This window comes from Miniopterus natalensis, chromosome 5, assembly GCF_054644295.1.
Source record: "Miniopterus natalensis isolate mMinNat1 chromosome 5, mMinNat1.hap1, whole genome shotgun sequence".
Classification (NCBI taxonomy): Eukaryota; Metazoa; Chordata; class Mammalia; order Chiroptera; family Miniopteridae; genus Miniopterus; species Miniopterus natalensis.
In genome coordinates this window covers 16,002,517-16,026,076 of record NC_142085.1, presented here as the reverse complement: position 1 = coordinate 16,026,076, position 23,560 = coordinate 16,002,517, and the positions used below count along the sequence as shown (strand labels likewise).

Sequence of the window (23,560 nt, the reverse complement as noted above, 5' to 3'; positions counted from 1 at the left end):
TGATACCACTATACACCCATCATAATGGCTAAAAAGCAAAAGATTTTTAAAAAAGCAAGTGTTGGCAAGGATGTGGAACAACTGGAACTTTCAAATGCTGCTAGTGAGATGGTAAATTGATACAACTGTTTTGGAAAACTATTTGGTAGTATCTACTTAAAGCTGACTATAGACAAACTGAAGCTGAAAATAGGCAAACTCTACAACTGAGCACTTCTAGTCACATACCCAACAGAAAGGCATACATTTGCTCACCAAAGAACAAATTCTTAGTAGCCCAAGACTGGAAACAACCCAGATACCCATCAACAGTAGAATGGGTAAATTGTGGTATATTCATATAACGGGATTATGCACAGCAATGAGAGTAAACAAACTCAACTACATACAAAAGAATGGATGACTCTCACAAAGACAATGTTGAGTAAATGAAGCCAGACTTGAGTATATACTGCATGTATTTAACTTCATAAAGTTCAAAAATAAGCTAAATCAGGAGTTATTGCAAAAAAGGTAGGGGAAGGGATGGATGGTGACTGGAAGGGCAGGCAAGGGTGTCTTCTAGGGTTCTGATGTTTTTTGATGTGGGTGCTGCTTACTTACGTGGGTTTACTTTGTGAAAATTAGTCAGTGTGTACATTTACAATTTGTGCATTTCATGTATTGTGTATCAATTAAAAGTTCAGATGAGAAAAAATAAGGAAAACATACTGGATTCTAGAACTCAAAAGAAGCATATATACTACAACAGGTAAATAAAAAATTTTAATTTAAAAAATTCATTAAAGGGGATATAAATGATGACTTAAAACACTGGTGAGATATTGTTATTGATGGGATAATTTAACATTAAGACAACCATCCTCCCTAAACATGTAATTTAATGTAATTCCATTAGGATTTTTTGTATTCTAAAATATGTACTGAACAATAAATGTGTATAAATAGTTAAGACAATTTTGAAAAATAGAAGTATAGGGGAATCCTTATCAAATTATGACATGCTACACACAGTAAGAACAACGTGTTTCTGGAGCAGGAGTAGACAGACTAATGGGATGCTACAGAAACAGGCCTATTTACATATGAGAAGTTGAAAAAGAATGACCTGCTTAATAAATAATTGTTGGGAAAACTAGCTCACACAAAGAATAATAACTGAGGTGGCTAAAAAGATAAACGCCACATGGCTGAAAACCTAAAAATAAAACTATAAGGCAAACAGAAGAAAATGTAGAAAATATCTTTGTGAACTTCTAGTAAGATGCACAACAAGATTCAAAACAAGATTCAAAATGCATAAAACATAGAGTGAAAAACTGTTGAACTAAAGAATTTTGTTCAACAAAGTATGATATAAACAAAGTTAATGGATGACAGCCTTGGGAAAAGATATTTGCAATGTCAAAATAGACAAGGGGCTAATCACTAGGATACTCCTGCCCCCTCCAAAAAAAGAGGCAGGAAATCAAATGGAAAACTGGGTAAAGATTATAAATAAGCAATTCACAAAAAGTAGAAACTCAACTGGCTAACAAGTATATGAAGAGATGCTCAAACCTCAATTAGTAAATAATGCAAATTAAAGCAAACCAAAAATACAAAATACCACTTTATAGCCATCACATTGGCAAAGATTTTTAAACATTAGATAATATCAATTGCTGACGAGGATTTGGGGAAAACAGGATTCTTGTGTACTGTCAGGGATAGGGTAAACTTTCAGTGATTCTGAGGAGCAAATCGGCAGTATTTAGCGAAACTAGGTATATGTGTATACCCTATTACCATGCAGTCCACTCTAGAAAACATTTCCCAGAGAAACACTGCATAGGTCCCAAAGAGGATGAATGAGGACATTCATCATATAATCAGTTGGAAGTTAGATGCAACCAATGAGTTTACCGCTAGGAGAATGGTCTGTAAACATGGTAGAGCCATACCATGGATTATGCTACCATTAAGTAAAAGCAATAAAAAATACATAAATACAGCTATAAAGATAGAGCTATGAAATCACCATTGAAAGAAAATCAAGAAAAAGAATGAGCTCTATAATACAATACTATACTGAAATTAAAAAGCAAAATTAAACAAATTTTTTTTTAGAGAGAGAGGAAGGGAGAGGGAAAGGAAGAGGGGGAGGGGGAGGAGGAGGGGGAGAGGGAAACATTAACATGAGAGAAACACATTGATTGGTTGCCTCCTGCATATGTCCTGACCGGGGCTGGGGATCAAACCTGCAACCCAGGTACCTGCCCTTGACTGGGAATCAAACCAGAGACACTTTGGTGTGTAGGCCAACTCTCTAACCACTAAGCCATACCGGCCAGGGCAAAAAACAAGCAAATATTTAAAAAGCACACATACCAAGCAACATTGTATAATTATAAAGACATATATATAGAGAGAGAGAGAGGAAGATACACCAAATACATTGGTGGGTGGCCAAGGGTGTGTGAGGTTGGGAGGGAGTGGGAGGAATCGCCATGAAGGGACAAAGAAGTAAAATAAAATGAGAGAGGTCTTGCATAGCCCATTGATATTGTGCTATGAACAGATTAGAAATTTTGAGTAATTCAACTCCCGGTACTTGAGGTCTCCCTTTAAAAAAAAGCTCACCCTTCTTATGATAAAGAAACCAAGTTACAATAATATAAATTAACCTGCAAAATGATGGAAGTGCTCCTTCAAACTTCTATTGATGCCCAGCCGGGCGTGGCTCAGCGGTTGAGTGTCGACCTGGGATCCAGGCGATCGGGGTTCAATTCCCGGTCAGGGCACATGCCCGGGTTGCGGGCTCGATCAATGACTCTCTCATCATTGATGTTTCTATCTCTCTCTCCCTCTCCTTTCCTCTCTCTGAAATCAATAAAGATATATTTAAAAAAAAACAAAAATAAATAAAATTAAAAAAACTTCTATTGATAACTCTAACCTGCTCTAGTCGTATCTGAAGAGAGACTTGATTTCATACAGATTTCAAGCTTCTAAACACCCATATACCTGGAAAGATAAGTTGTATATCCTTCCATGTAAGTCCTTGGGATTCATTCAGGTTGCAGTTTAAGTTTCCTTTCAATCAATCCAAGAAGTATCAGTGTGACCAAGCAAAGCGGGTTCCAAAGGCAGGAAGCAGAAGCAAATGATGCTATGGAAGTACCTTTCTGAACAGTCCCTTCTGCTGCTGTAGAGCCTCGGGGCAACCCTTCAATGTAGGTGGTCAGCAACAAGTCTGCTGAGATAGGCTGACCTTGCAGCTTTTGCAGTCTCTCTTGTACAGCACTGGTCAGGTCTACATAAGCTTCATCAATGCTGGCACGTTCAATCACAGCAAAACGTGACATTACCTCCATCACTTCCACACTGGCTTCCCGGTACCTAAGAAGTATAAGGATTATACATGTAGGCAATAAATGGAGGCCCCGTACCTCCCTTGTAATAGAATAATAATATCCATGATCAGTGTAAGATCTCCCTAAAGAGAGGAATGGCTTGTCAGAGACTAGATAGTAACTCAGTTAAAGGGGTCAATAAGTAGGAAAATGGTCAATAACAAAAGCAAGGAAAAAGAACCATGGAGGCAATATTTGCAGTGCAACCCTGGCGCACCAAGGTAGAAAGCATCCAGACCATGAACATGTCTATGTGACAAAGATCTCTCTAAAGAGGAAAGAAATACTTCAAACTAGTTTATCTAGAAAACATTTTCCTATTCCTTTTATTTTCATATACCCACTGTAGTATTCTGCTTCTACTTTTGTCTTCAAATAAGAGGTAACTTATAGAGAACAGTGCACTGATTAGTGAACCTAAGTATCTTGTTTTCCTCAGGTTGGTATTTCTCATTATAAATTAACAAAGTGATGGGTATTTTATACTCCAGTCAATGGTGAGTTTGATTAACATGAGCTGGTCCTCGCTACACATACACACCCTCAACCAATCAAGGTCAAGCACTTCTGAATATATTAACGTTCAAATTATTGAGTTGAAGATAAGCTTCTAGAATGTGGTAATGCGCCTGGACAGGCAGACAGCCTCCCCTAAGAGATACCAATCTCCTCATATACAGTCTATTCAAACCATAACAAGCAGCTCTTCTGGCTGTATGTAGCTAGTTTTCTATGGCAATATGTGGATGTTTTGTTTTGGACTTGCTATAGAATTTAAACAAGTTCTTTGTTCCTGTTGAACCTATTTTATTTATCATAAAAACGGAAATGTTTGCACACTTCACTAAGACATCTATCAAAACTAGTATAATTATTGTTCTAAAATATTCTCAAATGAGAGAATTAGAGAAAGAATTAGAAAAAGAAAGAATTAAAGACAGACAGCTTTTTTTCCTTTTAGTCATTATTTGGGCTGGAGAGAGGATAGTCAGACCTCAAAGAAAAAAAAGAGAGCTCAAGTGTGTGCAAGAGCATGAGAGCACAATACACTCACCCATATAGAGCAAGGAAAGGATACTTCTTTTAAAAAAATCAAAAATTTTATTGAGAGAGAGAGAGAGAGAGAGAAACATCGATTTGTTATTCCACTTATTTATGCGTTCATTGGTTGATTCTTATATGTGGCCTGACCAGGGATTGTACCACAGCCTTGGTGTATTGGGACGATGCCTTAACCAACTGAGCTATGTGGCCAGGGCAGAGCAAGGAAAGGATACTCTATTGCAGCAGTTGTTCTTCACAACCTCTTGAGCAAATTACTCCAAAGTATGTTTAAGAATATTTGATAAACTTAGTGTATTTACATTTCTGGAAATCATATTTTTAGTTTTTATAACCTGGTATCACAGGTTAATTATTAAAATAATTTTAAATGATCAAATCTTAAAAATTCTCTGGCCTATAAACTTACTCCTAAATTTTCAAAAACTGCCTTTGTTCAAAAAGTTTAAAGTTGGTGGCATGTGACTTTTCAAAATCACACTCTGAAGCCAACTATATTTCTGGGAAGTTACATTGTCTTTACCAGCATAAAATTCTATTCAATGCAATTTAGCATATGTCCATTAGCTGAATTCTAATTTAGGGTTAAGGTATCAAGCTCCAGACAAATCTGTCTTCTTTTCTGGCGATAACTTCAATGTATGTTTGGCTATGATGCTCCACCTTTAGACTTCCAGTTCACAGGTGAATTCAGGAGTATCTCAAGTCCCAAGTCAAAGCATGATCCCTACACACCACACCACACAGTATAGTGCACTGTGAGAATGTGGATGCTGATAAGAGAAAACAATTGAATCCTCAGTCTTCTTTCTAGCTGTGTGAACTTATTTAACGTCTCTAAACTTGTTTCCTTGTCTGTGTGTGTGTGGGGGGGGGGGGAGTACTACTAAAACATACCGTATAACAAAGTAAGATTTAAGAGATATTGCCTATGGAGAACTTACCATAGTGTCTGGCATATTACATATGCTTAATACATACTATTAGGATTATTATAATGGCTTGGGCTTGTATCTACCTCTGACTTGGCTATGCCTATACATGCCTCCCATTCCAAGGCTGACCTTCTAAGATTTGGGAAGAGAGAGCTCAGTTCAAAAACAGAGAAGGTAGCCCTAGCCATGTTTGCTCAGTGGTTAGAGCGTCCCCACAGACTGAAAGGTCCCGGGTTCAATTCCGGCCAACGGCAATGAGCCCCAACCAGAGCCGGGGATTGAGCCTACAACCAATCGATGTGGTGTCTCTCTCACATCCATGTCTCTCTCTGTCTCTCTCCCCCTTCCATTCTCTCTGAAAAGCAATGGGAAAAATATCCTCGGGTGAGGATTTAAAAAAAAGCAAAAAAAACAACAACAGAGAAGGTAATCTCCTTTGACATTGTTAAATTCTGACAAATAATTCTAGATATTGCACTAGAATGTCAGTTTGACTAAGTCGTCTCTGGAAAAACTTTTTAGTTTCAGTCAATTTCATTACTTCAAACACTTCAAACTTGGCCTGAGAACATAGAAATTGATATTAAGTTTTAAGTCTAATAACCAATTTTAGAAAAGAAACTGAAAGGGTGTCAAGGGCAGCAATTGTTATAGGTTATAATGACTGAACTGTTACTGAAATACAGTATCAGCATCTGTTTTCATTTCACACAGAAAAGTTGGCTGACCAAAGGTAAATTTTTCAGATGTTATTTACACAAAACAAATTTGAAACATCAGTTCCTAGACTCATGGAATAATATTTCCAACTTCTCCATTCCCCTTAAACAATCTTTTCTTCTTACTTGGTGAGGTTAGCTTTTCCACGGGTCTCACGAACTTGTGCCAGTAGAAGATCTGGGCATAACTTCTTAGCATCATCTGCCCACATGTTTCTAGTGACCCCAAATGCACGAGCTTCATAACTCACTGCAACTATTCTAAGGTTACAGAAAAAAGGAACAGAAAAATATTACATGATCACAGGCAAAAATAATTACAATTTAACATGAATAGGCTATACACATAACAGTAGAAACTTTTTGGCCACAGATGCCACTACTTGATTTCAAATACAGCAGTACAGAAATCTCAAAAATAGTACCTAGCACAGTGCCATGCAGTCTTACAGATTAAAACAGCACTTGACAGTTACAACAATAACTATGATACATACCCACCACCCTTCCATGACTTGTACTGTACAACTGCACAAGGTTTATTTCTCAAATGAGGATTTTGCCGCTGCTCCACTTGAACAAAAAAACAGTCCATGTCCACTAGAGCAACTACCCGGTCCTGTCCATTAGCCATTTTTCTGTAAGACAATATTTTATAGACAGTTAAAAAGGGTACCTAATCTAAAGTGCCAAAGAAAACTGTATTTCCATTCTTCTGTTGAGTTACCATGAGTATGAGAGCCTGGAAACTAACAAGAATGAAACAGGCATTTTCATCTACTGCTAGGAGAATAATAAATTGCTACAACTTTAGGAAGGTAATAAGTATTAAAAACTTTAAAAATACTCATCCCCCCAAAGAAGTGAACACTCCACAAAGAAGATAGTATACAAATAGTCAACAGGCACAGGAAAATGAGCTCAACATCATTAGCCATAGAGAAATGCAAATTAAAACCACAATGTACAATCTAGTTCATAGACAAGACACAAGTGTAAATTGAGGGAAAAGAGAAGCAGAAAGTGATATATAACATCATAGCATTCATGTGAATTTCTTTAACTTTTTATTTTGAAATAATTTTACTTACAAAAATACTGCAAAAATAGTGGGGTTCTCCTATACCCAGTTTCCCCTAATATTAATGTTTCACATAGCACAATGATCAAAACTAAAAAATGAACATTAAAGTGTAATATTCAACTACATATGTTACTTAACTTCACCATTTATTCCATTAATACCCTTTTTCTGTTCCAGGATCCAATCTTAGTCATCATGTCTGCTTAGCCTTTTCCAATCTGTGACACCTCCTCAGTCTTTCCTTGTTTTTCATGACACTGACACTTTTGAAGAGAACTACTGAGTTAATTTGAGAATATCTCTCAATTTAGGTTGTCTGATGTTGTCTCTTGATTAGATTGAAGTTATGCATTTTTGGCAATAATATCACAAAAGTTATGTGCTCTCCTCGGGGTATCATATTGGGAGGTGTGATATTGGCATAAGGTCAATATGTCTTATGATTAGTGATGTTAACCATGATCATTTAGTTGAGAAAGTGTTTGCCAGGTTTCTCACTGTAAAGTTACTATTTTTTCCTTGTGACTAATCTTAGGGGAGATACTTTGAGATGGCAAATATCCTGTCTCTCCTCAAACTTGCAACCACTAAGCACCCATCAGTGAATCGTGCCTGCAGCAATTACTTTGCAGTGTTCTAACGGTGATTTTCTACTCATTCATGTAAATTTCTGAGAACAATTCCACGTACTATTTACGGATAGACATACATAGTAGATTGGAAAAACAAACCTTATAATACTCGATAGTGGATACAGACTAATATTATCATTTAACAATATTAGAAATTTGGAAGAAGGAATGTAAACTAATGAAATGGCTCCCCAACTTTGCTGCAGACTGGAATTACCTAGGAACATTTACGTAAGATTGATACCAGCTTCTACCACCAGACATCCTCATTTAATTGGTATGGATCTGACCTAGGCATTGTGTTTTTACAAGCTCTCCAGGCACCTCTAACATGCAGCCGAGATTGAGAATCACTGACCTAAAGTATACAAGCTATTTATGGAAAACCAGTAATTCACGATTTAAATATGAGAAACACAGGCTATACAGTTGAGTAAGCACTCAACTGTATTCTTTTAAAAAAGTGTCAAAAATTAACATTCACCTTGAAAAAAGTGGTATGCAACTACAAACTGCAGGTTAGTGGAAAGAAAACAATGAACTTAAAAAATGAGAGCGTCAAGGCATTAATTACTTATCAATTCTACTTACCCCAAAGGGGCAGAATGTGATACTTTAAACATTTATAAGTTAAAACCATAACATGTCAGAAATCACTTTACCTTTAAGTGCCTTTTGCGTAGCACTGGAACAGATGCCAGAATAAAAATAGCAAATGCATTTTCACACACACACACACACACACACACACACAACGCCAGGTACACACCATACTAGAAATAAATACCATAAGGGGGGTTTGAATAGGAAGCAGTGATTTAAGTCCAGCAAACATATTACTGAGTATAGGAATACAAATTTAACAAATAATGAAGCTGTTGGAAGTTTTCAGTTCACACATTTTGCTGGAGAAAGCAAGAGCTTTTTAAAGATGGGACATGAAACATACTCTCTGCCAAAACGATCTTTTCAGAATAAGGGTTATATTACTGTGGAGCCATATCTAGCACTTCAAATGATTAAAACTGCACAAACTTTCTATTGCAGTTTTTCATCTTTAAATATCTCGACTTATCCCAATCTGTACAAAACAAGTTCGGTGCCCATCAGGTGACAATACATCCAAGGAAAGTAAGTACAAGTGAAGAGGCAGGTTTAAGAGCTATAAAGTATCATTTTTTTACACACACACGCACGCTTAGAGAATACCAGGGTCTATCTCCCTGTGAGCACGTACTCCCATTTCATGTAACTTGGGCCCGATGTTGTCACCAACCACTGCTATATCATAAAACCAATAACCAAAGCAATACGAACAGTTCGAAAACAGTGATACCGAAAGTTTCCAAATTCTCTTACCAATGTGGCAAATACCTGGCAAAACTGCCAACCGCGGACGCTGCAAACGCTGGGCTCGCCGTCCGCAGAAGGATGAAGGCGTCTCGAATGTCTGTCTCCTTTCCGGGAGCAAGTCAGTCGGTATCGAGAGATTTATCCCCGTCAATATGACAAAACGGACCAACGGTCGCAGAGGTTCCTTGCCCGGGCAGCGGCCCGCACACCCGTGTGGGTTCAGCCAACGCCGGCGCGCTCAACAGCCAGCCCTTCTGACAGATATCAGACTGCGCGCTCGCCGCGAAGGGCGTTGACGCGCCTGCGCGCTGCAGCTCTTCCGTCTCCCGCTTCTCCCACCTAAGGGCAACCGTCACAAGGAGGCCGCCACTTCCGCCGGCGCGTGCGCAGTGGAGGGTCGGGCGCGTGTGCTGCGCCTGTTCTTTCCCGGCTGGCGCTTCTGCCGCCCACGGCTCCTCCTCTGACTCTCCACCCCCCAGCCCACCGCGGCCGGGTACTAGCGTGTTATCCCGGCACGGGAGCCGTCTGTACCTTGCGCTCCCGGACAGCCATAGTGCGCTCTCGCTGCGCGTGGCAGTAGCCATGGCGATGGATCAAGTGAACGCGCTGTGCGAGCAGCTGGTGAAAGCGGTGACGGTCATGATGGACCCCAGCTCCACCCAGCGCTATCGGCTGGAAGCCCTCAAGGTAGCTGGGGTCTGGTGCCCCGGGCCTGCCCTGAGACCCTCCCTGAGCGAGCCATCCCCGCGCTGTCCATAACCCAGGTCGTCTCCTGCCCACGCTGCCCTTGGACCTCCCTCCCCAACCCCGAGGGGCCTCCCCTCGCCGCCCTCCGCGCCCCTTCCCACTCCCAGCCTACTCCGCTCGCCTCGCCTGCCCTTTTCCCGGGACGCCCCGCTCTCTAGCTGCTTTTGGCGGTCTCTTCTCACCATCCACTCCCCACTGCCCTCTCCTCCCCCTGTCCGGACTTCTGTTCACTCGTGTTCGCACTATGATCCTCTCTACAGCTGGCTGCACTTATTTTATTTTCCCAAGCCGCACATCCCCGCGTCCCCTCGCCTTCCCGCGGCGCACGTGTCCGTCCGTACTCAGCACCAGCTACGTTCTTTATGGTCTCCCCAGCACTAAATGTTTCCCTGCTAACCTGCTCTCCTGACCTACCCTAAGTGAGCTCCAGCCCCCATAGTGTCCTTTTACTTACATCGTTATACCCCTCCCTACCCTCTTATGTGTCGGGTATTTCGGCTAATTCTCACACGCCCTCTCCCCATGTTTCATATTGTGTAATATTCTTAGGCTATTTTGCGCAAAGATGAACTTCCACCACTTACTTTGCATTTTAACAAGGGCACTTTGATTTCCTGAAAGTAGTTTTCTTGAGTTCCGGGTTGTGCTGCTGGGACTAACTCTTGTATTGCAATTTGGGGATGCTAATACAAATGGGGATGCTGATGCAATATGAACGTATTCCCGCATCAAATAATGCATGTGGGCTGTGAGAAATGAAGTAACCATTAGGAAAAAAGTACTTGTGCTGTGCATAGTTTAAGTGATATACACTGAGCATCACTTGGAGGAAACTTTACAACATGTAGATGTATTCCACAGAATTTGGAATCAAACAGTTAAGTTGTATTTGTTTTTTTACTATGAAATATTAAAAATGGACACAAAAGTAGAGAGACTACTATAGTGATCTTTGTGTATACCCACTGCATGCTCAGCTGTTGTAAAAATTTTACACTTGCCTTATTCCCTTCCCCTCCACCAAAACTTTTTAAAACAAATCCTAGAAGTTGTCGTTTCACCCCTATATACTTCAGGGGTGTATCTCTGACATAACTCTTTAGTTTTTTATATCAGATTTTTTTCAACACGAGTTGGATATTGCCTGGGAAATCTGGAACTATGAAAGTAAAAGGAATGTTTGTTGCTCTTTACTCATAATATTGGTCTATATTTTGCAACTTAAAAATATAGCTCAGGTTGGAGTTAAGATGAAGTTTTTTTAGTCCCTACTCCTGGCTCCTAAGGGAAACGTTAACTTTTCTTCTTTCAGTTTTGTGAGGAGTTTAAGGAAAAGTGCCCTGTCTGTGTACCCTGTGGCTTGAGGTTGGCTGAGAAAACACAAGTGGCCATCGTCAGACATTTTGGCCTTCAGATCCTGGAACACGTTGTCAAGTAAGGAGGAGCTTTTGGACTTTGCCACTGAAGTCTATAAGAGAGAAAAATCTTTATTTCTTATATAACTTATAGAGATACTCTTTAGGTGAGCAGAAAAGAGCAATCCCCAAGAAGAAAGGATTGTTCCCCAAGAGGTTATCACAGCCTCACGAAGCTCTCATTTAAGACTTAACTTTTCTCTTCTTCAGTTTCTTCATCCATGTAAAGTGCAAAGTACATACTAAGCATTCTATAAATATTAACTGATAGTCATTCAGCCAGCATTTACTGAGTTCCTATTATATCCCAGCAGACCTCAGAGTCTGTTTAGAAAGACTCTAAACCATCACAGAAATGGAGTTAGTGATATCAAGATTGTATTTTCTGAAAAACAACGACACAGTTGCAGTTGTCCCAGGTGTATACCTTTGCTTTTGTCTCTCAGGAAAATCAAGGGGAAAGCTGATCTGTGCACAAATCCTGTGTAGGTTCCAATTAATGGACCACTGCCTATATAAAACTCTTTCCCAAGAATTTTTCTGTTGTTAGCATTTTGGTTTAGTGTGGACTGTTTTGTCTGTTCTGTGAAGCTTTTGAAATCAAAAGTATAAGTTCTTAGTGAAATCGCCAACATAATCTAACACAAGAATGAAAGCTAGTCTCATAAAGAGAAGACTTCTAATGTGGTTCTGTTGACTTTGTGCATTTTGGTGGCCAGGTTTCGGTGGAACAGCATGTCTCGATTGGAGAAGGTCTATCTGAAGAACAGTGTCATGGAGCTGATTGAAAATGTAAGGAATGGTTGGTTGGAAGACATGTTTCCAAGGTAGTTTAGACAGAGTGGCTTCTTCAATGTAGCATTTGTGTAAAAATTCACTGGTTCCTCATACGTCAGCATGCTTTGTATGATACTGAATATTACCTTCAAGGTAAAAAGAACCACCATCACAAGAAATCATAATTCATCACAAATGCATTGTATAATAGTAATAGTGAAAAATTTGCAGAATGAAGTTGTTTCAGGAGTTAGAATATGACTTAAGATCCACAGCCTTTTTTTTTTATTTTACAAAGGGTATAAAAAGTGGAATCCCCACCCCATTCATCCCCAGAATCTGATAGAAAAAAAACTTAGGATCTGTTTTTTGCTAGTTCTGGGGAAACTTGATAAAAATAATTCATTAACCTTTTCGTTTTAAATCCTCACCTGAGGATTGTTTTTATTAAAAACTCGATTAAAAACCGAGAGTCTCTTTGGTTTTTATTAATTTTAAAGAAAGAGGAAGGGACAGGGAGAAAGAGAGAAACATCAATCTGTTGCCTCCTACATACACCCAGACCAGGGATTGAACCTGCAACCTGGGCATTTGCCCTGACCAGGAATTGAACCCAGGACCTTTTGGTGTGCTGCACGATGCGCCAACTAACCAAGCCACAGCAGCTAGGTCATCATTAATCTTGAGATTCAACTAAGGAGAGTCCCAGTAATAGTCTTTTTGTATCTTCTAATACTAGAACTATTAGTAAAATGTTTTGGTGCTCCTCCTAACTCCCATTTTATCAGGCCCTCAATGTATTCCTTAATTCTGTATTCTTCCACCCTGGCCCTCTTACAAATGAAACAATCAATATGAGAGTCTCTTCAGTTTCTAAAGGAGAACAGTGATGTCTTCCTTGCTCTGTGTGACAGCCATTTTATAAGCAGGCGTAACCCTCACTTAAGCTTTAAGTGGGAAGAATGATTAGCAAGAATGCAGGACAAGTGACTCAGACATGGAGAACAGGTTGGCTTATGCTGTTTAGTTTAAAAGTAGGACTGCTGATGAGCTTTTCCCTTGAACTCAGTCTTGCAGACCTCTTAATATCTCTTGTTCTTTTTCAGGGAACACTGAACATCTTGGAAGAGGAGAACCATATTAAAGATGTTCTGTCTCGAATTGTAGTAGAAATGATCAAGCGGGAGTGGCCACAGCACTGGCCTGACATGCTAATAGAATTGGACACTCTTTCCAAACAAGGGGTATGAAATACAGTGTACCAAATTAGTTTGGGGTTTTTGGGGGGAGTTCTTCAGGGGGTTCTCTTTTTTTTAAAAAAATTATTGATTTTTAGGGAGAGAGGAGAGAGATGTGGAAATGATGTTTTAGTTTAATTACCTTATTTCTGTTAATATAGGAAACACAGACAGAATTAGTGATGTTCATCCTTTTGCGCCTGGCAGAGGATGTAGTGACCTTTCATACACTGCCCTTTCAAAGAAGAAGGGACATCCAGCAGACGTTAACCCAGAACATGGAAAGGATCTTCAGTTTTCTACTTAACACACTTCAGGAAAATGTAAACAAGTACCGGCAAGTGGTAAGGAATATCCCACCTACCCAAAGGTGTATTTTTTAACAAGTGTTTTTTTGTTTGTTTAAAGTTAAAATGAGCAAGGAACTAAGGTGTCTAGTTCAGCAAAAGAAAAGACCATTTTTTAAGCAAAAAAGAAATAGGTGACAGGAAAAACAACTGATTTTTTTTTTTTTTTAGAACTGATTTTCTAAGAAACTCAGGTCAGTGAGTTTCCATGTCTACTAGAAAAAAATTAATTCCTTTTACAGGAAGAACATTCTTTAAATAGTATAAAAATAAAGGTTAATTCTTAATATTTGAAAGCTCATTTATCTAATAGGTCAGGGTAGTATCCCTGTTAAAATTTGAGGTCTCGTTTAGTCCTGGTCCCTTTTGTAGTGTAAACTGTGCTGAGTTTTATTAATCTTGACTACATGATTCTTGGTATTTTGTTCTTCCGGATGAGGTAGAGTTACTCTTAATTTTAATTGTCCCCTTTTGCAGAAAAGGGCAAGCCAGATACTCTCTTTCCAACCATTGTCATTTTTAGCAGAGAGCCTTCAGAAGAGGGCAGTGTGAAAGGTAATCTAATATAGTGTCCTCACCAGGGGGCAATTTAGCCCCCCAGATTGTCACAAGTAGGGATTGCTACTGGATCTAATGGGTAGAAGGCCCAGGATGCTGCTAAACATTCTGTAAAACACAGTCACCTCAATAAAGAATTATCCAGCCCCAAATGTCAAAAGTACTGAGTTGAAAAAGCCTGGTCTAGGATTCTCATATGTACTTATTCCATAAAATAGGATGAATTAAAATTAGTTATTTTTTTACACTTCTGACAGCTTCATTAAGCCTATTTTCAGAGAAGCACTAGACACTAACACAAATGGGAGAAGGTACTATGAGCTGTTTTGATGGGGAGGAACTAACTTACAGTGAGTAATATATACCACTTACAAGGTGGGGCAAAAGTAGGTTTACAGTTGTGAGTACTCAAAACATAGAGTTTATTCTTGTATTATTATTTATTAATTATTGTATTATTTTCCTAAACTGGAAACCTACTGTTGCCCCACCCTGTACTTGTTCGTACTTTATATGTCATTTAATCCTCAACACAATCCTAAGAGTCAGAAAGTATTGTCTTCATTTTACAGATAAGGAAAACCAAGGCTCAGAGGGTAATTATTAAAGACCCCCTAATAAATGGTTTTGATAAAATTCAAGCCCCATTCTTTTTCCTAGAGTGGACTTCTTTCCCAAAAATTTCTCTCCACGATTTTCAAAAGAAAATATCAAGGAAATAAACTTGCATTTAAAAACCTTTGTGTATTGAGGGTCAAGGAGTATTCTTTTTCTTTTCCCTGGGAGATTTACTCCCTAGGAGGAGAAGAACAAATTTATGCTGTTAGTTGCCCTAAAAATCTAGCCAGTGTGCTAGAACAGGGCTGATTGGTGAAGTGTAACGCAAGTTAGAAATATCTACTGTGGTGTGGTGGTTTTTAAACCTCAGTTTCATTTTCCTTTATCTGTTAAACTGTGCTACCACTTATGCCCAGGACTAGAGCACACCAAGAGCCATCTCTTGTACTTGAACTTCTAGGTTTGCTTGTAATTGCTTCTCTGCTTCCATCCCTTCACCTTCCCACTTGGAGAGTAGGTTGAACAGTAAACAATGATGGGATGAGTAGGCTCACTTTCCCTGTCCCATCACCTGGCTCCTGCACTGGTCCCAGGGGCATGGAGGATCCAAATAGGAATAAAGGACTTATAGGAGTGGAGAGTAAAGGCTGGACTTGTCTGATGTCACTTGGATCCCTTTTCCTTCTTGGGCAGCACTAGTAGATGCTGGTGAGAGGGTTCTACTCATCTCTGCCCATTAACAAACCTATGTGATCACTAATAATGAAGGCTTAATACTTGTTCTTTATGAAAAAAATATTTTTGATAATTGAGAAAAGGAGTCATAAAACAAGTTCTTTATGATCCTAATGGTAAGTTTTCAGGTACTTCAGAAGTTGTTATTCCTGCTTCTATTATTTTTCCTTTAATGGTCTTCAGGAGTTACTATTAATTTTAATTTCAGAAGTAAAGGAAAATGCTAATTTTATACACTTGTAAATTATAAGCATTATGTAATATTTTTATGGAATTTGGAGTATAAGGGTAAAAACCAGTCATAATTGCATATTTACTGAACAGACATTATTTTTATCTGTTTAGCATCTAATATTTTTGTGTATACATATTTTTCCTATATGTCCATCCATGCAGGGTCATAAAGTGTATTGATTTAATTTTTTAATTTATCTTTATTGTTGAAAGTATTAGAGATGTCCCTCTTCCCCCCTCCCCCCCCATTCATTCCTCCCAGGCTGTACTGATTTAATTTTGTTTCTTGCTTTTTTTCTGTTAACATTACATCATTTCAATATACTTTTGCCAGTTATAATGTCTTTTTTTTTTTTAATTTGGAAAACATGCTAATACTTTGTTTTAAACACTTTGTGTTTAAATACTTTGTATTTCTTTCATCACTAGCAATGTTGAGCCTTATTGTTCATCTTTTGGTTTATTTCTTTGTGAACTATGTGCTTTGAAACTGTCTTTACGGATCCTAATGTTCTAACAAATATATGTAAGCTCTTTAAATATTACCTCTTTGCCATATTGCTAAAATTAAAATAACCCGTTGTCTTAGAGGAAATATCAGTTATGTGTTCTCAGTCAGGTTGTATTCTTTCCAAGATTGAAAGTTGAGTCTGTATTTGAGAATCTATTTGAGGGCCTTGATTATGGGGATGGAAAGTTATTACATAGCCTTTTGCTCATTAAAAACATTGGATCCTTATACTTCTTTTCTTTCAGAAGACAGATAATTCTCAGGAGCCAAAGGTAAGAGCTCTTTGTGGAGTTGGAAGGAGACTTCTTTGAGGCTTTCAGGTACAGGATATACCCACCTAGTGGAGGGTGACCTCAGCTTTGGTTTGTTTGATCACTGAGCTAAGGTGGAAGGAAGTTAAAATTACAGTTTTTGAAATTTCTTGTAGGAAATACAATGGTCTCACATATCAATGTGGTCTTATTGATATATTGAGACTGCCAGTGTTTGAGAAGTGAATGTGTTCATGAGGAAAAAAACATGACTTTCTTTTATTAGTGGCTGTTACATGAGTACCTTTTTTAAAAAATCATTTTCTTTTTAGAATTAGAAAATAGAAGGAGCTCGGGTGTATAACCACTGCTTCTTTGTCTGTGAATGAGGACTTAATGGTCAAAAAGTTATATTTTTTTCATTCAGGCTCAAGCAAACTGTCGAGTAGGAGTCGCAGCACTGAACACTCTAGCAGGCTACATTGACTGGGTGTCCATGAGTCATATTACTGCTGAAAACTGTAAACTCCTAGAGATGCTGTGCCTGCTTCTGAATGAACAGGAACTTCAGTTGGGAGCAGCTGAGTGTCTTCTCATTGCAGTCAGCAGAAAAGTAAGTTACCACTTCAAACTGACTTTTATCCCTGAAGTCTCTGAGGGGTGTGTGTGTTTAATTGTATGTTGTGGCAGAAAGACATTTAAAGGTTTGGGTGTTTTGGTTTTTTTTACTCGACACCAACTACCTGCCTTCAACTCCCCTCGACAACAGTTGGCCAATATTCTAGGGATTTATTGGCAGAATATACAGAGGTTTGTTGGTCTACTTGGTTCTTGAAATACTGTGAATCGTGGCTCTTCACACTTAAGAGATAAAAGTGGTATTAAAGTTTAAAACTCAGTGTTTATATCAAAGAATCTTAGGTGGTAGCTAGACTGGCATTGTATCTGTCTTGACTAACAAATGGGACAATGACTCTTTTCTCCATTGGAATGCTATCTTCAGATGTAACTTACTTTGCTTTCATATCTGCATTATTTCCCAACACGTTTAAAAATATAAGTTTTATCCAGGTTAGGTTTTAAAAAGCTGGCTTTGATCTAGTGTTCAGTCAGCCCAGGGGCTATATGAGAAATTATGAAGTCGGTATATTTGATTATATAGGTAAGAAGATGATAGTATTGGAGGCTTTTAATAATATAGTTTTTCTGTTACCTGTGTTTCCCTAAAATTGGGTCTAGGGCAAGTTGGAAGACCGGAAGCCCTTAATGGTCTTATTTGGAGATGTTGCCATGCATTATATACTCTCTGCTGCACAGTGAGTATCTACTTTCCTGTGTTTTTTCTAATTTCTTTGTTATTCTTATATCATACTTGGATATATCTGAAGTTCCTATCTGAATGCTGGCAGTCAGTTGACAGTGTTTCTAATAAGACAATCAGGCAGTCTTAAAGGGACTATTGAATCTTTTTGAAGACCTTACGCCAGAAATTAGTGGCCACTGACTCAGCACTCACTCACGTTCACAATTTTCCCCACTATCCCCAGACAACTCATCTCCATGATTCTCTTCGTCTGCTTCTGATGATCCCCAAGCCTCCCAGTTGTCTTGGTGACTAGGATTGAGAGTGCTGAGATCTGGACCTGAGTCTGTCCCAGGGCCTGCCTTGACTGTAGAACTTCAGACACTCCTCCCTGATCTCCTCGTCAGAGTAATTAATGCCTGAAGTGTTGAGGCTCTTGGAAACAGCAGGAACAATGTGTTTAATGATAAATGTGTGCATAAAACATATTCAGTGTCCTAAAATAATGGCTCTGCTTGTCTTCTAATTGCTCTGGAAATTATTAAAGCATTTCCTGATGTGTTTCTTACCAGGGAGTCACATAGAACCGTGTCTTACAAATAGTTGAAGCTGTTGCAACGCCCTCTTTTCAATACTCTTCACTAATTCTTGGTCCCAAGGACAAGCGAAAAGATGTGAGACACATATTATTACTTAAAATCTCTTACTGTCTGTTCTAATACAGCTTTAATAATGGCTTTCTTTCCTGTGCAGACTACAGCTCTGTTTTTAAGGTGTCCTGTTAATTAAATGAGTGACATGTCTTTTGAGTAGCCACTGTAGTTAACTGTCTATAAAGCCCACTAGTTCTATAGAGACTATGACATTCACCCTGAGGTGTCCTATCTCCATTTGTGCTACTGATACTGGTTAGCAAAGCAATGATTCAGACCCAAGCAATCAGACTCCAAAGCCTGCACTGGAAACTGTAATGCCATACTGCCCTTCAATGTCACTAGAGCCTAGGTCTTGCTTACATCAAGACCCACGCTTTTTACATTATACTCTACTGCCTCCAGAACACAGCTAATATGGCTGCTGTCCACACTAGTCATGATTAATTCTTGTTATTATAAATAGTTTTACATCATTATATGTCAGGTTTAGCCACTAAATAAGTTATAAATTTTTTATTTAAAGCTATTTGGATTCCAAAATAGCAGATAAGGGATTACAGATACGAACTAAATGAGAAATGTGACACAAAGTTATGCTTTTATTATAGTTTAAGACTTTCTTTTCTTAGAGCAATTTAAGGTTCACAGCAAAATTTAGGGGAAGGTACAGAGATTTTCCACATACCCCCCCCCCCCATCCCAACACATGAATAGCCTTCGGCATTATCAACATCACTGACTAGAGTGGTACACTTGTTACAATTGATGAACCCACATTGACACATTAAATAATCCAAACTCATAGTTTGCCTTAGAGTTTACTCTTGGTGTACATTCAATGGATTATTAGCACTAAATAATATCCCATTGTCTGGATGTGCCAGGGTTTATTTATCCATTCACCTATCAAAGAGCATCTTGGTTGCTTCCAGGTTTGGGGAGTTATGAATAAAACTGTTATAAACATCCAAGTTTAATATGCTGTAAACATGCAGGCTTTTGTATGAACACAAGTTTTCAATTCCTTTGGGTAAATACCAAGGAGTTTATATTAATTGCTGGATTATATGGTAAGAGTTTCCTTAGTTTTGTGAGAAACTGTCAAACTCTCTTCCAAAGTGAGTGCACCATTCCCACCAGTAATGAATTAGAATTTTTGTTGCTTCACATCCTTGATAGCATTTGGTGTTTTCATTGTTGGATTTTGGTCATTCTAATAGGTGTGCAGTGGTATCTTGTTTTAATTTGCATTTATCTGATGATATGTGTAGCATCTTTTCATATGTTTATTTACCATCTTTGTATCTAAGGAGATACATGTCTGTTCAGGTCTTTAGTCCATTTTTTAATCAGGTTATTTTTTTTATATATATTTTTTTATTAATTTCAGAGAGAGAGGAAGGGAGAGGGAGGGAGAGAGAGAAATATCAATGATGAGAGTCATTGACCGGCTGCCTCCTGCACTCCCCCTGCTGGGGATTGAGCCCAAAACCCAGGCATGTGCCCTGACCAGGAATCGAACCGGGATCTTCTGGATCATAGATTGATGCTCAAAGGCTGAGCCATGCTGGATGGGAAATTAAGGTTATTTTCTTACTGTTGAGTTTTAAGAGTTCTTTGTATATTTTGGATAAATAGTTCTTTATCAGATGTGTCTTTGCAAATATTTTCTCCAGTCTATGGCTTGTCTTTTTTCTCTTGATTATAGTCATTTTATTTTGTCATGGTATAAGAAATTGTTGCACATGCTCTCCTGGGGATCTCTCTAAGTTCTCCCTGGGTGTCAACCAATGTCTTTGTATAGCTTTTAATATATAGAAGTGTATACATTGTTCTGTGCAGTCATGCTCAGAGTTCACATTACTATTCCAAAATACCCAAGGACCATATAATGCCCCAAATTAGAGTATCTCTTGAGGAATAAGAGTGCATTGAACACTTTCTTTTTTTTAATCAGTCTTTAGTGTGTGGAGGTTTTTTTGGTTATGTTTTGTTTTTAAGTAACAAATTTGAATGTTGCAGCACAGACCGCATAAAATTCCATTTGATGGGAATCCCTTTGGTTCTCTTGATATACACCTAATCACACTATTTTTCTCATCTTACAGGACTGCTGATGGAGGAGGCTTGGTAGAAAAACACTATGTTTTCCTGAAGAGACTCTGTCAGGTGTTGTGTGCTCTGGGCAATCAGCTTTGCGCATTGCTGGTGAGCACTTTCTGGAGTGTTTCAGAGCTATTTGAGGAGAACATGTAGAAAGATATATTTGTGTTAGGGCTGACACATGCCATTGGTTTTAGCCCCATGGAGCATTGCCCTACAAATTATTTCATGTGGTTCTATAGATTAAATTCTTTTAGCAGAGTTTAAATGATTCAAATTTCTTTTAATAAGTCAATTATGAATATAAACAGCAAACATCCACATACATTATTCCATAAAGTCAACAGTGCTGTTCTTGTGAATTTTGGTACTTGTAAAACATCAGTCTGCTAAGTGCATTAACCCTTAAAGTCCTATTCGATTATGAAATATTAGAGATGAGTGAAGAACCCTTTTCCAAAATCTAAAGGATCTATTGTTAGGTCATAAAAGAAAACTTTAGTCTGATTTACCTAGAAATACCTGTCTTTAGGGAAATGTTTAATACTTAGTCTTATAAGTTGGAAGATAGAATATTGGTACAGACATTTATGTTTGATGTTATGCCTTTTTGCGGTAGCTTGAATAGTTAGAGGATAGAGCTTCAGATGTACGACATGTACCATTGAGTGCTTATTTAATAGGTCACAGAGATGTGAATAGATAAGAAATAAAGAAATAATATGAATTTGTTCTTTCTGTGATTTTGGAAATGAATACTCTTTATTTTGCTATTTGACTACAGAATATTTTTTTAAATTGATTTTAGAGAGAGGAAGTGGGGGGGGGAGACATCGATCGGTTGCCTCCTGGATGCACCCCAACTAGGGATCGAACCTGCAACCTGGGTATGTGCCCTGAACAGGAATTGAACCTGCCACCTTTTGGCATACGTGACAACACTCCAAGCAACTGAACCACACCAGCCAGGGCCAGAATGGGTTTTTCTTTAAATATGTTTTTATTGATAGAGAGGAAGGGAGAGAGAGAAACATCAATGAAACCACCAATCAGCTGCCTCCTGCACACTCCCTACTAGGGATTGATCCCAAAACCTGGGCATGTGCCCAGCTGGGAATCAAACCAGTGACTGTCGGTGCATGGGACGACATTCAACCAACTGAGCCACACTCGCCAGGTACCATGGGTTTTAATGATGATAATTAAGGAGATAAAGTGGTTTTCCTGTTTTTTAGCCCTTGAAAGGGGCCCTTCTTTAGACTACAAGGAAGTATACATACAGTCGTTTCAAATCAGATTTTTGAGGGTTTAAATTATCTCTATTTGTTATTCTACTCTTCCCATTTCTCTCCTCTAATCAGCATCATTAATGTAATGGATTTTTTGTCCTACAGGGTGTGGATTCTAATGTAGAAACACCAGCAAACTTTGGAAAATACCTGGAATCTTTTCTTGCTTTCACAACGCATCCAAGTCAGGTAAACTTTATCCAGGTAACTTTTCAAAGGTTAGGTTAGCCAAAACCAAGCACTATGGCCTAACGTAATCAGCAGCTCATATATAAAACGTGACTCTTAAGGCCCTAGAAAATAGCTATAGTATCATTTCATTAAGAGACTTGCTGAATCTTCCTGAACCAGCATTGAACCAGCAACATCAGCAGCTTTTCCCCCCAGGTAATATTTTGATAATGCTCAGTCAGAGGTGAGATATATCCCAGGCGATTTGCTATTAAAGATATTTTAAATACAAATTAATTTCATCCAATTCAAGATTTTTCTTGTAATACCACCCTGGCATTCCTATAACCTTTCTTGCATAAAAGAGAAAGTGGTAGATTTAAGCTCACACTCCAGGAATTCTACCTGACCCACAGTCTGTCTTATTAACATGTGGTTCATAATGAGTGGTCATTACTGATGTACTACAGTATGGGCAGTTCAGAGTATTATAGAGATTTATTTACGTGAGAAAATATAGTTGATAATTACTGGGTTAAGTAACAATCTTGGTTATATAAAATCCAAATCCTTAAACAGGTTTTACTTCCCCCCCACTTTAGTTCCTACGCTCTTCAACTCAAATGACTTGGGGAGCCCTCTTCCGACATGAGATCCTGTCCCGTGACCCTTTGCTATTAGCAATAATACCAAAATATCTTCGTGCTTCTATGACGAACTTGGTCAAGGTATGCAGTGGGAATCTAAATGTGGAATGTAGATGGGTACGCATAGTAAGACTTAGATTGACATCATTGGCAACCCTGTCTTGGTCGCTGTGATCCCTTCCTCGGGCATACTTTCTTATTCCTCGAGAAGAAAGCAGTCCATACTGGTTCTTACATCTACTCTCTCTCTTGGAGCACTTACATACCAATTTGGGGTTGGATGCTGGGTAACAGAAGTGATAGGGCAAGAGCAGTGGCCATGACCCTCCAGCAGGATGACTGCTTTTCAGAGACTGAAAGCAGGAAGAATAGAATGAAGCAGATTCCAGGAGGTAGCAGTACCTGATTGTCTCTGAAGGTCAAGCGAGAGGAAGGTGAATGAAAAGGAGGGGGAGGGGAAGCAGATTGCTCACGACCTCAGTAGAGAGTTGGTTATGAGGTCTGCTAAGGGCCCTTGCAGCTGACACATGCTTAATCTTGACTTATAAAATCAGAGAATTGGACCTATTCAAAGGTCTGCTTATTTCTGCAAGGAATTCACCTAGCACGTAGCATATGTGTCCTAATTGTCTGCCATAGTCTTCATTACTTTTTGAATGCAACATAAAAACTTCCATGCTTATTCCCAGGGTTCAGCATTTAAGTAGACAGATAGTTCTCAGTTCTTTTTCACTTATTTCACACTGTATTAGCACTTTGTCTTGGGACATTTTTATACTCAGACCTTTAAAAAATTCCAGAATTCTCACTGAGGGACCTGGAAGAGAGTATCAAGTAAAA

The 23,560-nt window shown here is 38.7% G+C and overlaps 2 protein-coding genes across 3 annotated transcripts in view; one reads left to right on the top strand and one right to left on the bottom strand.

Moving 5' to 3' along the window:
• Positions 1 to 9,442, bottom strand: part of POLH (DNA polymerase eta) — a 30,951-nt gene extending 21,509 nt beyond the window's left edge. Inside the window, exons 1-4 of the mRNA XM_016212806.2 lie at positions 9,187 to 9,442; positions 6,609 to 6,749; positions 6,238 to 6,372; positions 3,164 to 3,381 (exon numbers count right to left, since the gene is read on the bottom strand). Coding sequence (XP_016068292.2) covers positions 3,164 to 3,381; positions 6,238 to 6,372; positions 6,609 to 6,745 — 490 coding nt within the window. The 5' untranslated portion in view covers positions 6,746 to 6,749; positions 9,187 to 9,442. The remainder of the gene's footprint in view (positions 1 to 3,163; positions 3,382 to 6,237; positions 6,373 to 6,608; positions 6,750 to 9,186) is intronic.
• Positions 9,443 to 9,608: 166 nt separating this feature from the next.
• The window catches only part of XPO5 (exportin 5), a 44,689-nt gene continuing 30,737 nt past the window's right edge, over positions 9,609 to 23,560 (top strand). The window contains exons 1-11 of one of the 2 annotated variants that reach the window (XM_016212755.2): positions 9,609 to 9,867; positions 11,240 to 11,361; positions 12,062 to 12,134; positions 13,226 to 13,363; positions 13,519 to 13,701; positions 16,546 to 16,572; positions 16,979 to 17,164; positions 17,791 to 17,867; positions 20,619 to 20,718; positions 22,008 to 22,091; positions 22,676 to 22,801. In XM_016212755.2, the coding sequence (XP_016068241.1) occupies positions 9,763 to 9,867; positions 11,240 to 11,361; positions 12,062 to 12,134; positions 13,226 to 13,363; positions 13,519 to 13,701; positions 16,546 to 16,572; positions 16,979 to 17,164; positions 17,791 to 17,867; positions 20,619 to 20,718; positions 22,008 to 22,091; positions 22,676 to 22,801 (1,221 nt within the window). In that variant the 5' untranslated portion in view covers positions 9,609 to 9,762. The remainder of the gene's footprint in view (positions 9,868 to 11,239; positions 11,362 to 12,061; positions 12,135 to 13,225; positions 13,364 to 13,518; positions 13,702 to 16,545; positions 16,573 to 16,978; positions 17,165 to 17,790; positions 17,868 to 20,618; positions 20,719 to 22,007; positions 22,092 to 22,675; positions 22,802 to 23,560) is intronic. The other variant, XM_016212756.2, reaches the window with a different exon arrangement.